Source organism: Nomascus leucogenys, chromosome 7b, assembly GCF_006542625.1.
Source record: "Nomascus leucogenys isolate Asia chromosome 7b, Asia_NLE_v1, whole genome shotgun sequence".
Taxonomy (NCBI): Eukaryota; Metazoa; Chordata; class Mammalia; order Primates; family Hylobatidae; genus Nomascus; species Nomascus leucogenys.
In genome coordinates this window covers 53696220-53709615 of record NC_044387.1, presented here as the reverse complement: position 1 = coordinate 53709615, position 13396 = coordinate 53696220, and the positions used below count along the sequence as shown (strand labels likewise).

Sequence of the window (13396 nt, the reverse complement as noted above, 5' to 3'; positions counted from 1 at the left end):
TTGTACCATTACATTTGGCCATGAATTCAGCTGACACTTGTCAGATGTCTGTTGCGTATCATGCTTGTGCTAGGTGCTGGGCTTACCCTAGGTGTACAGCAGACAGCCTCTGTCTACAGTACAGCAAAAAAGACAGATGGGAAATACGGTAGTGAACAAATAAAGGCAGGATGCACAGCAAGTACAGCGATAGAGAACTGCAGGAGTGACCTACTTGGAATGGGGGTTGGCACAGAGGTCTTAGGGGAGGTGACGTTGAAACTGTGATAAGAGGGTGAGAGGCGTCAGCTCATGGATAGAAGCCCACAGGTGGGAAAGCACTTGATACCTGGGAAGAGGCCCCTGTGACCCTAAAGCAGCTCTGCCAGGTGGTTGGGCACTACCTAGGAGACCAAGGCCTCAGATTGAGAGGAGAGTCACGAGAACAAGGAAGAGGCAGGCTCAGGTCTGGCCAGTATGGTGACTGGCCTGATGGTTTCCTCTGATTGGATTTTCATGCTGTTGCATTTTTATTCCTGATTCTAGAGAGGCGGGTGGTGGTGGTGTACTTTGAAACCAATCAGTGTAATTAACCAGCATGTCCTCTGCCTTTCTCCCATAGGTTGATATGGGAAGTCTGGATGCCTTTTGTTCGAAATATTGTCACCCAGTGGCAGCCAAGGAACTGTGACCCGATGGTGGACTTTTTGGATAGTTGGGTGCACATTATTCCTGTGTGGATCTTAGATAACATACTGGACCAACTCATCTTTCCCAAGCTGCAAAAGGAGGTGGGATGAGAGTCATGGGAAACAGCTGTCATCACTAACCACAGGGACTTGTTCAGTCTATGTCTCATTATCTCAGTGCTGTTAAAATGCTTGGAATTAACAGAATTTGTCAACACCACTATTGACCCATAGTGTTAATTCCAGCCTTTTTCTCAGCACTTTTTCCCCCAAGCCACCCTCAAGAGGGAATTCGTTTTCTTGACTTCATCCCTAAAATTAGAATTGTGCTATTTCTGATATGTAATCAAATGAATGGGTATATTTGTTTGGCAATGTACAGAGGACCGTGGGCCTCGGAGAGCACAGGGCCTCCTCCAGGGGCAGCTCTTGCCTTTAGCCACACAGGGGTGTTATGTGACTGCCCCACAGGCGACATGAACTGTTTCTTCTCCCCACTTCGCAGGTGGAAAACTGGAACCCGCTCACAGACACTGTTCCCATCCACTCTTGGATCCACCCATGGCTGCCCCTTATGCAGGCACGGCTGGAGCCACTCTATTCCCCCATCCGTAGCAAGCTGTCCAGCGCCCTGCAGAAGTGGCACCCCAGTGACTCCTCTGCCAAGCTCATCCTCCAGCCCTGGAAGGATGTCTTCACTCCTGGCTCCTGGGAAGCATTCATGGTCAAAAACATAGTGCCCAAGCTGGGTAAGGATATGGGGAAGATGCATTCCAAGCCCAGCGGCTTCGGTGCCCTGGTTTCTGTGGTCAGCGGGGATGACTTAAAGCGTAGCCTTTGTGTTCATTAAAGTGTTGGGTACACAATATTCCTTGCTGTGAAAAAGGTACCATTTTGTTCAGAGGCTGAACATAAATGTAACTTGGGTCCTTTCCACTGTTTATTTACAACAGTGACTAATAGTCGACAGTGACAATATTGGACTCTGTGCCTTGTGGTTTTTCCGATTGGTTTTGGCTTCTGGTAATAGGACAGCCATTGGAGTTCTGAAATTTTTGTGGTATTTTACTCTAAATTATCAGGGAGTTATTTCCGGGTTAGCAAAAAAAAAAAATTTTTTAAGAATTGCTATGTCGGGAGCTTAAATTTGACCTTTAAAAGCAGATTAAAGCCTGAGCAACATGGTGAAACCCCATCTCTACCAAAAATACAAACTAGCCAGGTGTGGTGGTGGGTGCCTGTGGTCCCAGCTACTAGGGAGACTGAGGCGGGAGGATGGCTTGAACCTGGGAGGCAGAGGTTGCAGTCAGCCAAGATCTGCCATTGCACTCCAGCCTGGGCAACAGTGAGACCCTGTCTCAAAAAAAAAAATAAAAAGCCAGGAGCCGTGACTTATGCCTGTAATCCCAGCACTTTGGGAGGCTGAAGTGGGCAGATCACCTGAGACCAGGCATTTGAGACCAGCCTGGGCAACATGCCAAAGCCCTGTCTCTAATAAAAACACAAAAATTAGCCGGCCACGGTGGTGCACAACTGTACTCCCAGCTACTCGGGAGGCTGAGGCACAAGAGTGACTTGAACCCGGGAGGCGGAGGTTGCTGTGAGCTGAGATGAAAACGGACATTGTCTTTGCTCTTTGTGCTTCTGTGACTTTGCCAGTACTAAAGCTGTGCCTTTACAGACCAGTTTTCTCTTCCAGGGATGTGTCTTGGTGAACTAGTCATTAACCCCCACCAGCAGCACATGGATGCATTCTATTGGGTGATTGACTGGGAAGGGATGATCTCTGTCTCTAGCCTGGTGGGACTTCTTGAAAAGCACTTCTTCCCCAAGTGGCTTCAGGTACACTTTGTTTTGCTTGGCTTTCTGGGGGAGGGATCTGGGTGGGGATTAAGTTAATTTTCTGCCAAGGCCTGACTGTAGGTGCAATTCCATAATGAAAATAAATTACATGGTGGGGTAGGAATGAGTTAGGTCATCTTCCTAGTGGGCACCATTTATTGGACATTTGCCATGTATCAGAAGCTGTTCCAAGCACTTTATTTGCTTTATCTCAGCTCCTCTCAGCAACCCTATGGGGTAGGGGATATGGTATCCCTGTTGTGTAGACATGGAAGCTGAGGCTCAGAGATTTTACATGCAAGGGCAGCTACCAGGCTGACTCCAAAATCCATATTCATAAGTGCTAGACTGTTTAGCTATTATAAATCCCTGTAAAGTGGTGTCACTAGCCTGCAGGACCAGGATCAAAACAAAACAAATGGCCCCTTCAGAAATCTTGCCTTCATTTGTTGCCACCATGGATGCAAGTAATTTTTCTTTTTGGCAGGTGCTGTGCTCTTGGCTCAGTAACAGCCCAAATTATGAGGAGATCACCAAGTGGTACCTGGGTTGGAAGTCTATGTTCTCAGACCAAGTGCTGGCACATCCATCTGTCAAGGACAAATTTAATGAGGCACTTGATATCATGAACCGGGCGGTGTCCTCCAACGTTGGTAAGTGAGGATTCCCATTTTGGATGTCCTGGCCCTGAGTTTCAGATTTTACACATGTAAATGACACAGAATCAGAGTTTTCTGGTTCCTGTAGGCAGCCTAAACCTTAGGTCACACTTTTGCACATAGCAACAGACTCTCACCCTGCTGACTGCGGTCCATGGTCGGCTGGCACCCACTGCCCAGGTCTACAATGACTGAGAGGGGCATCTTCCCTGAGTGGAGACTGACTTAAGCTGGATTCAGATGATGTTGGTCTAACCCCAGGCCCCGCCCTCTTAACCACTGTGCTGTGTGGCCTTTTAAGGCTCATTCAGGCCTGAGCATGCTGCTCAGGTGACATATCTTACAGTGTGGAGTTCGGCACATGGTCTGACACTTGGTGACGGCTCAGCCTTAATCAGCCCCATTTTACCTGTTAAACAGTAAGATCTACTTCATAGGCTAAAAGGGAGATTGAGTTCATGCTTGTGTATAGCCTTCAATAGGTAGTGTCTGTGTTGTCAAAAACAGGCAGTTCACTGTTCGTGTACTATATCTATTTCCAAGTTCTAGGTTAAGTCATTCTGCCTAGATCATAAGTGAGAATGTTTATGTTTCTACATTTGGGAGCCTATTTCAACCAGTCCTGTGCTCCAGTGTTGCTCATTAGCCGATTCACAGCATTGAAATGGGACCATCTAGTCTGTGTTTTACAGATAAGCCCAGCGAGGCTAAGAGCCTGTTCAGCGTCACATAGTTAAAGGGTGGCAGTTAGAACTGGAATTTCTATTTCCTGAATCTTTAATTTTTGTTATTTAATAGCCTAAGCCAGGCGCGGTGGCTCACGCCTGTAATCCCAGCACTTTGGGAGGCCAAGGCGAGTAGATCATGAGGTCAGGAGTTCGAGACCAGCCTGACCAACATGGTGAAACTCTGTCTCTACTAAAAATGCAAAAATTAGCTGGGCATGGTGGCACATGCCTGTAATGCCAGCTACTCAGGAGGCTGAGGCAGAAGAATCGCTTAAACCTGGGAGGTGGAGGTTGTAGTGAGCCGAGATTGAAAGCACTGCACTCCAGCCTAGGTGACAAGAGCAAGACTCGGTCTCAAAAAAAAAAAAAAAAGAAGAAAAAATAGCCTATTCTGTGAAAACAGAGATTAAGTAATAAGGCAAATATACTTCTCTGCTTCTGTAATTATCAAGTTCTTTCTAAAAACTCTTCCTTAGCTACCCTTGGCCTCATGTTTCCAAAACTGTTCCCTGAATATACCCCTCAATTAGCACTTAGCATTTATGGTCTTGGTATTATCCTTTAAACACCCATTTCAGCTCCCTAAATATATGTGAACTTCTTTCAGGATGGGGGGCCTGTGTGGGTAGGTTAAAAATAAAGCCAGTGTGGGCCCTATGTTTTCAAGGTACTAAAATCTGCCTCCTTGGTGGTGTGAAGTGGAAACTCTACAGAGCAAGGTGGGAACAGAAGAGTGGCTGAGGACTCTCTGTTAATGTTTCCAGCTCTGAAAGAAGAAATCACTTGCAGATACTTCATTTTAAAATGTTGAATATTAATAATCTGGTTACTAGATACTAGCCAGGAACCTTCTGAACAGTTTTTATGTGATACTGGACAGTTGTCTAAACTTCCTCCAAAGTTGTATCTTTGAGGCAGAGCTGCCCTTCAGTGAGTCACAAGCATTCTGGCACACCCAAGACTTGAGCCAAGTCACAGTGTCAACTTCCATACACCTAGAAACACCTCTCCTCACCGCCCTGTCCTCCTGTATCTTTTAGGTGCCTACATGCAGCCAGGAGCGCGGGAGAACATTGCCTATCTCACCCACACGGAGCGGAGGAAGGACTTCCAGTACGAGGCCATGCAGGAGAGGCGGGAGGCTGAGAACATGGCTCAGAGGGGCATTGGCGTGGCCGCTAGCTCTGTGCCCATGAACTTTAAGGACCTCATTGAGACCAAGGCTGAGGAGCACAACATTGTCTTCATGCCCGTCATTGGGAAGCGACACGAAGGGAAGCAGCTCTACACCTTTGGCCGCATTGTGATCTACATCGACCGGGGAGTGGTCTTTGTCCAGGGCGAGAAGACGTGGGTGCCCACCTCACTGCAGAGCCTGATCGACATGGCCAAGTGAACTGTGGCCGGTGCAGAACCAGCCAGAGACTTGCCCCTGAGAGGGATGTATTGTAAATAAATAGTATTTTAGATCACCTTCAAAAGGGTAACTTCTTTACTCAGGAGCTACTCCACATCAGGCCAGGTCACGAGGGAAGGATGTAAAACGGGACGATGCCACTTAGTGCAGGAATCTTTATACCAAGTCCTCATGTGGGGTATCGTCCTCAAAACAGGACAGCCAAGTTGATGTTCTTTCCTGGCAAAGGAGTTCTCTGTAGTTCCTCCATGGCAGCCTTCCCTTTAGTCTCCGGTGGCAGCTTCTACCTCAGCCAACACTGAGTACCTCATAGCGAGTTCAGTCAGTAGCAGAAGGATCTTCTCTCTTGTTCCTGATGATTTCTAGGTCCTCACAGTCCTGATAATCTGGTTCTTCCTGAAATTCCCAAATATCTGTGGAGAGCTGTTCTAGCTTTTGCACAGGGAACCAGTGGACAGAAGTATCATTAAATATGTCCATGTATTGTGAAGTCTGAGGAAACTCAAGCTCCTCCAGTCCTTTTAAAATCTGAGCAGAAAAATTCAAGTATAAAAACTTTAGATAGTCACAGTATCCCCTCTTCTGGGATAAATTTCCATTTTACTTGTCATCCCCACTTTCCTTTTTAAAAAAATAACACATAGGGTATTTTGATTTAAATGCTTTTGCACAATGAATTGGGTGCCCCAAGGACAGTGGATATCACGGACTGTGATACTGAGAATAAAGGAAATAAGGAAAAAACTAAGAGATGCATTAAAGAGTCATAGCTTTCTGGAACACAGACCCATGGAGAGAGCTGACAGTACACTAGCGCCATTTAGCCCGTGAGTTTCCTCCTAACGCCTGTAAAGATAGAATTCTTCACAGTTTCACATCCTTTTCCATCCCAGCCCCTTTATTCAGATAGATACCTTGGCAATGTAGGGATAATTTTTCTGCAGAATCCTTGCCAACAACCTAGAAATTTAAAAAAAAAAATGATTAGGAGGTATGAGGATAGTTTCATTCAACTTAAGACACATAGAAGAGCAAGATGATTGAAGCATAGTAAGAATTCAGGAAAAAACTCAAGATGTGGAGTAAACCAGTTAAATAGTTGAAAACGTGGGCCAGGCGCGGGTAATCCCAGCACTTTGGGAGACTGAGGCGGGCGGATCATGTGAGGTCAGGAGTTCAAGACCAGCCTGGCCAACATGGTAAAACCCCATCACTACTAAAAATACAAAAATCATCCGGGCGTCCTGGTGCGCATCTGTAATCCCAGCTACTCATTAGGCTGAGGTAGGAGAATCGCTTGAACCTGGGAGAGGGAGGTTGCAGTGAGCTGAGATCATACCACTGCACTCCAGCTAGGGGGACAGAGAGAGACTCCATCTCAAAAAAAAAAAAAAAAAAAACAAACCAGCAAATACTCCAGTAATTGTGCCCATTTCATCAAGAGAAATGACTGAGCAGACTCCTAAGCACGTGAAACAGAATGAGGATATGGAGCTGTAGGCAGAGGAATCAAATAGCTTTTCCCTGTTTTCAAAACCATTTCTGTGTATCATAATGGAAGGGAGGAATTCGTGGCAAAAAGACTCCTTAACTTGCTTCATAGTTCGAATCAGGGTTTGACATCTCCTGTCTTTAAGCCTTCATCCAGTTCCCTATGGAAAAGCATTTCCCCAGTATGGAATCGTCAAGGAAACATTTTCTGCATGTGGGTCAATCTGAGGTACGGGCTTCACCTCAGGGCCCGACACAATCTCAGCATTCTCAGACTTACCTCTCCTCAAGTCCTTTGAAACTGTTCCCAATGATGACCATCTTAGAAAGGGCATCTACAGACCAGTTACTCCATAAAAGATTGTTGTACAAGGCCGTCCCACAATGGACCATGTAAAAGATGGTAGGCTCCCCGCGAATACTCCGTTTCCCTTCCTGGGGATACGATATTCACAGGTGTAAACATGCCCACAACCTATTCTTTACAGAAGGTGAGGGAGAGGTAAGGATGGGGATAATCATGAGACAAACTAAAGGATCAAATGGAGAAAAGCTCATTTTGTGGAACAGTTACACTCGTATATGAAATCTATACAGTTACAGGACTAAAGAGTCAGGAAATCATGATGTCCTGAAAGAACTCATGTTTACTTAACAAATGTGTGTCTCATGAACACAAAGCCCTGCACTGACGGAGGGGCTTCCTGGGTCTATGACGGCAAGAACAGGAGGAATAGTGATGTTACTTACCCCACATATTTCCCCTATGTTCAGTAATCCACACTTCCTGTGTCACTTCCTGCAGATCTGCATAACTAAGTCCTCTTCCAATGTCCCTGAGGCACAATCACCCCTCCTGAGAACCACTGCTCTACTGCCAAACTCTAGCAGGGAACATAAGGCCCTCTGTCTGACCCTTGCCCACCTCTGGCCTGCCTCTCCTCTCCTTGCAGCTTCCCTTGTGTTAATAACAAACTGGCAGTGGTTTCCTGAACAGCCAGCACTACAGAGCTACCTGCAATCCTGGTTCTGTCCCACTAGCAAACTCCTGGTAGACCTTCAAAGCCTAGCTCAGACCCAGGAATCCTTCTTCCATCCCTCCAAACACCTCTCTTGTCTCAGCTCCTAGTACAAGGTTCTGCCTCACTATTTCATTCCTCATTCACTTGTTTACAGGTCACATGCCCTGATGTGACCATGGGCTCCCTGAACACAGGGACTGGCTCCCATTTTTCTTGGTCTCCCCAAAGCTCCCTGCCTAGCACAGAGCAGGCACCCAGAAAGATGATCTGAACTGAGTGACAGTGTTAGGACCTTGCCACTATCAGGGAATGACTCTTCTCTCAACTGAGCCAAATTTTCATACATAATAAGCAATAAGATGGCAGTTTCAGCACACACACAGGAATCAAATGATTCTAATCCCCAAGACAATACAAAACCGAAATCGGAGAAATTTGCTCATACTGGCTTTGGCCCTGTGCTTGAGGGATTCATTTCTTTATTCCACAGGTCTCAGAAATGTCAAATCCCAGCTATTTTGGGGGGTGCAAATGTGGGCAGAGAATTAATCCACAACTCACAGCCAGGTGCTATGGGTCTGACTAGGTTATAGCATCAAAGAGGAATGCTGCATCCCCTTTTATTACCTCCCTGGGACAGGGTAAAAACCAACCACAAAGACCTTGCTTGAGGCACCTAGACTTTTATGTTTCAGTAGCAACAGCAAATACCAAGTTAGCATAATTTCCAGACAAGTAATTCTCACAAAAGCGGTGCAGACCTAACATGTTCTGGTTCATGCTATCTGTGTAATTCTTTTCTGATGGGTACAACACAAGCCAAAATTTAGGTAACTGATTGGCTGGTTACATCGTTCAGGCACTACAAAAGTGAGCAGGCGGTAAGAGAGGAATGGCTGCCACTGCAAAGAATGCTGGTGTCCACAGGCAGAGCCTGGGGTGAGTCTGGTCAGGATTTTTACAGTTCTGTCTTCTCCCCTTTACACCACTTACCTCGTTCCCACTGAGAACAGTCACACCAAGGGTGTTAAGTACTTCAATTTCAAGTTGGCTAAACAGAGGGTCATATACCCAACAGTGACTTCTGGGAATCTAGAAGGGAAGAATGAGTTGTTTACTTCAACCCAAACATCTGTGTGCACCCATGTATAGGACCAGAGGAGGAGGAGATGAAAATGAATCCAAAAATGTACCTGGCACTTTTCCAACAAAAGCAGCAAAAACGTTAGCTGGTTTCTAGCTATGATGCAGGTGGCAAAGTTCCCAATGCCGTAACACACACACTTCAAATGGCAGGTTCCTGTGACTAGGGTCTCTCTTGGGATAGAATCAGGGGCCACATCTGACTCCTCTGGCAATGAGTCAAGATGCAGGTTTCCAAAGATGTCCGAAAGAGTCCCCATAGGGGCCTTCAGTTGTTCCAGATGTTTTGTGAGACATCTATTGATGGTTTCTGAAAGAGCAGGCCCCCAAATGCAGTTAGAGGTCATGCTCTGACCCTGTGAACCAAATCATCCACAAAAGAAGTTCACACATTTGGGGAGAAAGAGATCAGGGCAGTAAAAGGTTTCAATTCTTCAGAGAGAGAGAAGCTGCCGGCCTCATTCCCAAACATGCCTGGACATACAGTCACATTCACCACCAACTGACAAACTGTCCCAGTCCCTGGACTCCCATGGTCCAAAACCCAAGAGCATGTTGCAAGCAGAAATTGGGTTTCACTCAAGGGCAGTTTCCATCTAAACCTCTAATGTGAACTCATTCTAATTTAACAAGAGGCTCCTAGTAAATGTCGACTATGCTCTGAAATGCATACTTTTAAAGTTGTAACAAACCAGGTGCGGTGGCTTATGCCTGTAATCCTAGCACTTTGGGAGGCCAAGGTGGGTGGATCGCCTGAGGTCAGGAATTCAAGACCAGCCTGGCCAACATGGCAAAACCCCGTCTCTACTAAAAATACAAAAAATTAGTCGGGCGTACTGGCGCACGCCTGTAGTCCCAGCTACTTGGGAGGCTGAAGCAGAAGAATCACTTGAACCAGGGAGGTGGAGGTTGCAGTGAGCCGAGATCACACCGCTGCATTCCAGCCTGGGCAACAGAGCAAGACTCCATCTCAAAAAAATAAAATAAAGTTATACTCTGTTTAAGTCTTCTCATGTAGAGGTAGGTTCTCTTGTCTCTCCTTTTATTGTACTGGTACTGAATTTAGCAAAACAAAAAAAACATGCATTCCAGTAAGATACCAATTTTTTACTTAAGAAACCAGCAAAGGGCCAGGCATGGTGGCTCACACCTGTAATCCCAGTACCTTGGGAGGCCTAGGCAGGCAGATCACTTGAGGTCAGGAGTTTGAGTCCAGTCTGGCCAACATGGTGAAACCCCATCTCCACAAAAATACAAAAATTAGCCAGGGGTAGTGGCGCACACCTGTAGTCCCAGCTACTCAGGAGGCTGAGGCAGGAAGATTGTTTGAACTCAGGAGGTGGAGATTGCAATGAGCAGAGATCACACCCCTGCACTCCAGCCTGGGTGACACAGTGAGACTCTGTCTCAAAAAAAAAAAAAAAAAAAAAGAAAGCAGCAAAGACATCTTTAAACAAGACCCCAGGCCAGGAAAAACTGGCTCTTCAGGTCAATTTTGATAAAAGAATTGGTGAAAATTTTCTGGATAACTTGACAATAGATATCAAGTTGGTCACCGCCTTTCATTTAATTCCACTTCTGGGAATATATCCTAAGAAGATCATCCTAAGTTTGGTAAAAGCTTTATGCATAAAGTTGCTCATTGCAAAATTATGTATAATAACTTAAAAAGGCTGGTTGTGGTGGCTCATGCCTATAATCCCAGCGCTTTGGGAAGCTGTAGGCGGGAGGATCACTTGAGCTCAGGAGGTACAGGCTGCAGTGAACTATGATTGCACCATTGTACTCCAGCCTAGGTGAAGAGTAAGACCCTGTCCTAAAATAATAACTGAAAAACAACGGAAGAAAACTAAATGTCTCACAATAAAAATGATACCTATGGTAGGTCCACTCCATGCATAAATATTATGTTGCCACCCACATGCTATGTTCAGGAAGAGATTATCACTGCATGAGGAAAAGGCTACATTGTAATATCATGGAAAAGGAACAGGACAAATATAAATTTCAGCAATAATAATCACAACATTTATTGCCTTGTATACAGCATGCAAGCATTTAACTAAACAGTTTCAATTCTCAAAACTACAGGATATACACATCCCCATTTCACAGATAAAGAAACTGAGGGTCAGAATTAAGTGCCAAAAGACACACAGCTGTAAGAGGCAGGGGGCGTTAGAACCCAGCAAGTTATCCCTCTGTGAAGCAAAATGTCCTCAAATGAGGACTGATTCTCTTTCCTGCCCCGCGATCCCTACCCTTGGCCAGGTGGTACCCACCTAGTGCTGAACTCCAGAAATCAGAGATAAACAGGTCCTTCCTGTTGAGAAAAAAAATGTCACAGTCATGTCCCACCCATTTCAGGGCTGCCCCAACAGTAACTTTCCTGATCATGATCCGAATGCATAGAGAATGAGGTGCCCTGCAATGCAGGGCCCACCCTTACCAAGTGATAGGAGGGGGATATATGTTGAATATGTCCAGAGCCAGAGCACATACTACTGGGGCTCAGAGACTGCAGGAGAGAGGATGCTGGAGGAGGTCCTTGATTCCCAGAGAGAGGTCTAGGTCTATTCTCGGTCTACAACAGAGCCTAGTATAGAATTGCAGCTCAATAAATGGTTGTTAAGTGCTCAGAATTAGCCTTTCTGAGCTTTAGTTTCCTCATCTCTAAAATGGGGATAAAAATCATTCCCAACACGGAGGAGTTTAGAGGCATAAAATGGGTTAACATTCTTAGCACAGTGTCTGGCACATAGCAGGTACTCAATAAATGGTATTTGTTATTATAAATAGTTCTAAGGGGAAAGTAAAGAGACAAAACCAAGTGTCTGGGCTTTCTTTATTCAAGTCAACTGGTTTTACAGACCCAGAGCAAAACAAAGTCAACAGTGAATTAAAATGAACTGGATTTGAACTGACAAGCCACAGCCAGAGACAGTGATTATGGGGTTTAGAAAGGAGTACAGAGAATTGAAAGTCGGCCCAGAGGCTGCGGCACGTTTCTCACAGAGGTTAAAGGAGAGAGTGCTGATGCACACAGGAATGCTTTATGAACTGGCAAATGCATACATAGATAAGCGTGTAAAATGCTGGCCCAATCTCTACTCAGAGTGATGGTGACTGCACCACACTTGGGTGTTGGGAGAAGCAAGTAGCTCCTGGGGAATACTGAAGCAGTTGAGGAAATCGTGACAATGTCAAGGGATACGAAAAATGCCTTGAGTTTTCCAAACACCCAGGCACATTCACTCTCACTGGCACCCTCTGAGAGCTTAAAAAGAATCCCAAGTGCTTTTTATTTAGGCTCAGCCAATTGATCAGCAACTTTCTCTTCAGAGGTAAACTCTGGGACATTACTGCCTCTTGACCCTAATTCTAGAGGAGAGGAGCATACAAAATTAATCTAATTTCTCCCCTTGTGATGGCCCTTCAGATGCTGATCTTAAGTGTTAACTAAAGCTGTTATTTATTAAGCCTAAACAGAACTGCAAATAAAGATAATAATACTAAATAACAATAATAGGTAACATTTATTGAGTGCTTCCTCTGTATTAGGCACTCTCTACGTACTTTCTAAGGTACGGAGCAAGGTATGTGAGAATCTGGCCTGGGATAAGCAACCAGCATAATGGAGAGGTGGAAGCACTGGTTTTTGTCACAAAGACCTGGGTTTGAAATCTGGTTCCATACATTTTCTCTGTCTCTTTGAGAATCAGTGAGCTACCAGGGTCCTAGCGTGCCTGCAATGTTTAACATAAAGTGTGTAGAATGATTAAGCTAATGTCAGGCACATGGCAGCTGCCTGATGATAGCAATCACCTGTTCATGTTGCTGCCCTCGTGTTACCACCACCAATAATACCAACATCGGCATAATATTAATAGCAAACATTGGCACAGTGCTTTTCACGTGCCAGAAAATGGTTTCCGTTTACTAATTCATTGAATCCTCAAAACAAACCTATGTATGTACTATTTTCATCCCCATCTCACAGATGAGAAAACTGAGGCACAGAGATTATAAATTGTTCAAGGTCATGCAGCTGTAAACGTAATAACAGGGAAGACAACCTTTAACTGAGCGCTTACTATAATCCAGATCTTTAATGAGCTCGTTACCTACGTTAAATCTTCACAATAACACCTGAAAGGGTGTGCATTATATCGCCACTCTACAGATGCGGAGACTGTGGCTCAGAATTGCCCACGGGCGCAAAGATTCCATCAGGGCCGACCCCGCACTCACTCAGCCTCCCAGATGCGACGAAGCACGACTCCGCTGTCAGACTCGAACTCCGCCTCGGGGCTTCGGGTCGCCGCCTCCCTCCGCCGCGGCCGTCTAGCCGCCGAGCGCCTCTTCCGCGGAGCCGCCGCCTGCCAGGATTCCAGCGCCGCAGCTGTGGCCGCAGCCATTGGTCTCT

The 13396-nt window shown here is 45.7% G+C and overlaps 2 protein-coding genes across 5 annotated transcripts in view; one reads left to right on the top strand and one right to left on the bottom strand.

Annotated features, from left to right (window-relative positions):
* The window catches only part of TFIP11 (tuftelin interacting protein 11), a 21345-nt gene extending 15283 nt beyond the window's left edge, over positions 1–6062 (top strand). For all 4 annotated transcript variants that reach the window (XM_030816011.1, XM_030816012.1, XM_030816009.1 and 1 more), the window contains 5 exons: positions 602–770; positions 1174–1417; positions 2368–2510; positions 2998–3163; positions 4938–6062. In XM_030816011.1, coding sequence (XP_030671871.1) covers positions 602–770; positions 1174–1417; positions 2368–2510; positions 2998–3163; positions 4938–5293 — 1078 coding nt within the window. In that variant the 3' untranslated portion in view covers positions 5294–6062. The remainder of the gene's footprint in view (positions 1–601; positions 771–1173; positions 1418–2367; positions 2511–2997; positions 3164–4937) is intronic.
* On the bottom strand, positions 5367–13396 carry SRRD (SRR1 domain containing). The gene is made up of 7 exons (XM_003277732.3): positions 13222–13396; positions 11253–11293; positions 9021–9280; positions 8821–8919; positions 7086–7240; positions 6229–6274; positions 5367–5842 (listed from the first exon to the last, which is right to left on the bottom strand). The coding sequence occupies exons 1-7, from the start codon at positions 13386–13388 to the stop codon at positions 5633–5635; spliced, it is 978 nt and encodes a 325-aa protein (XP_003277780.1). The 5' UTR covers positions 13389–13396; the 3' UTR covers positions 5367–5632.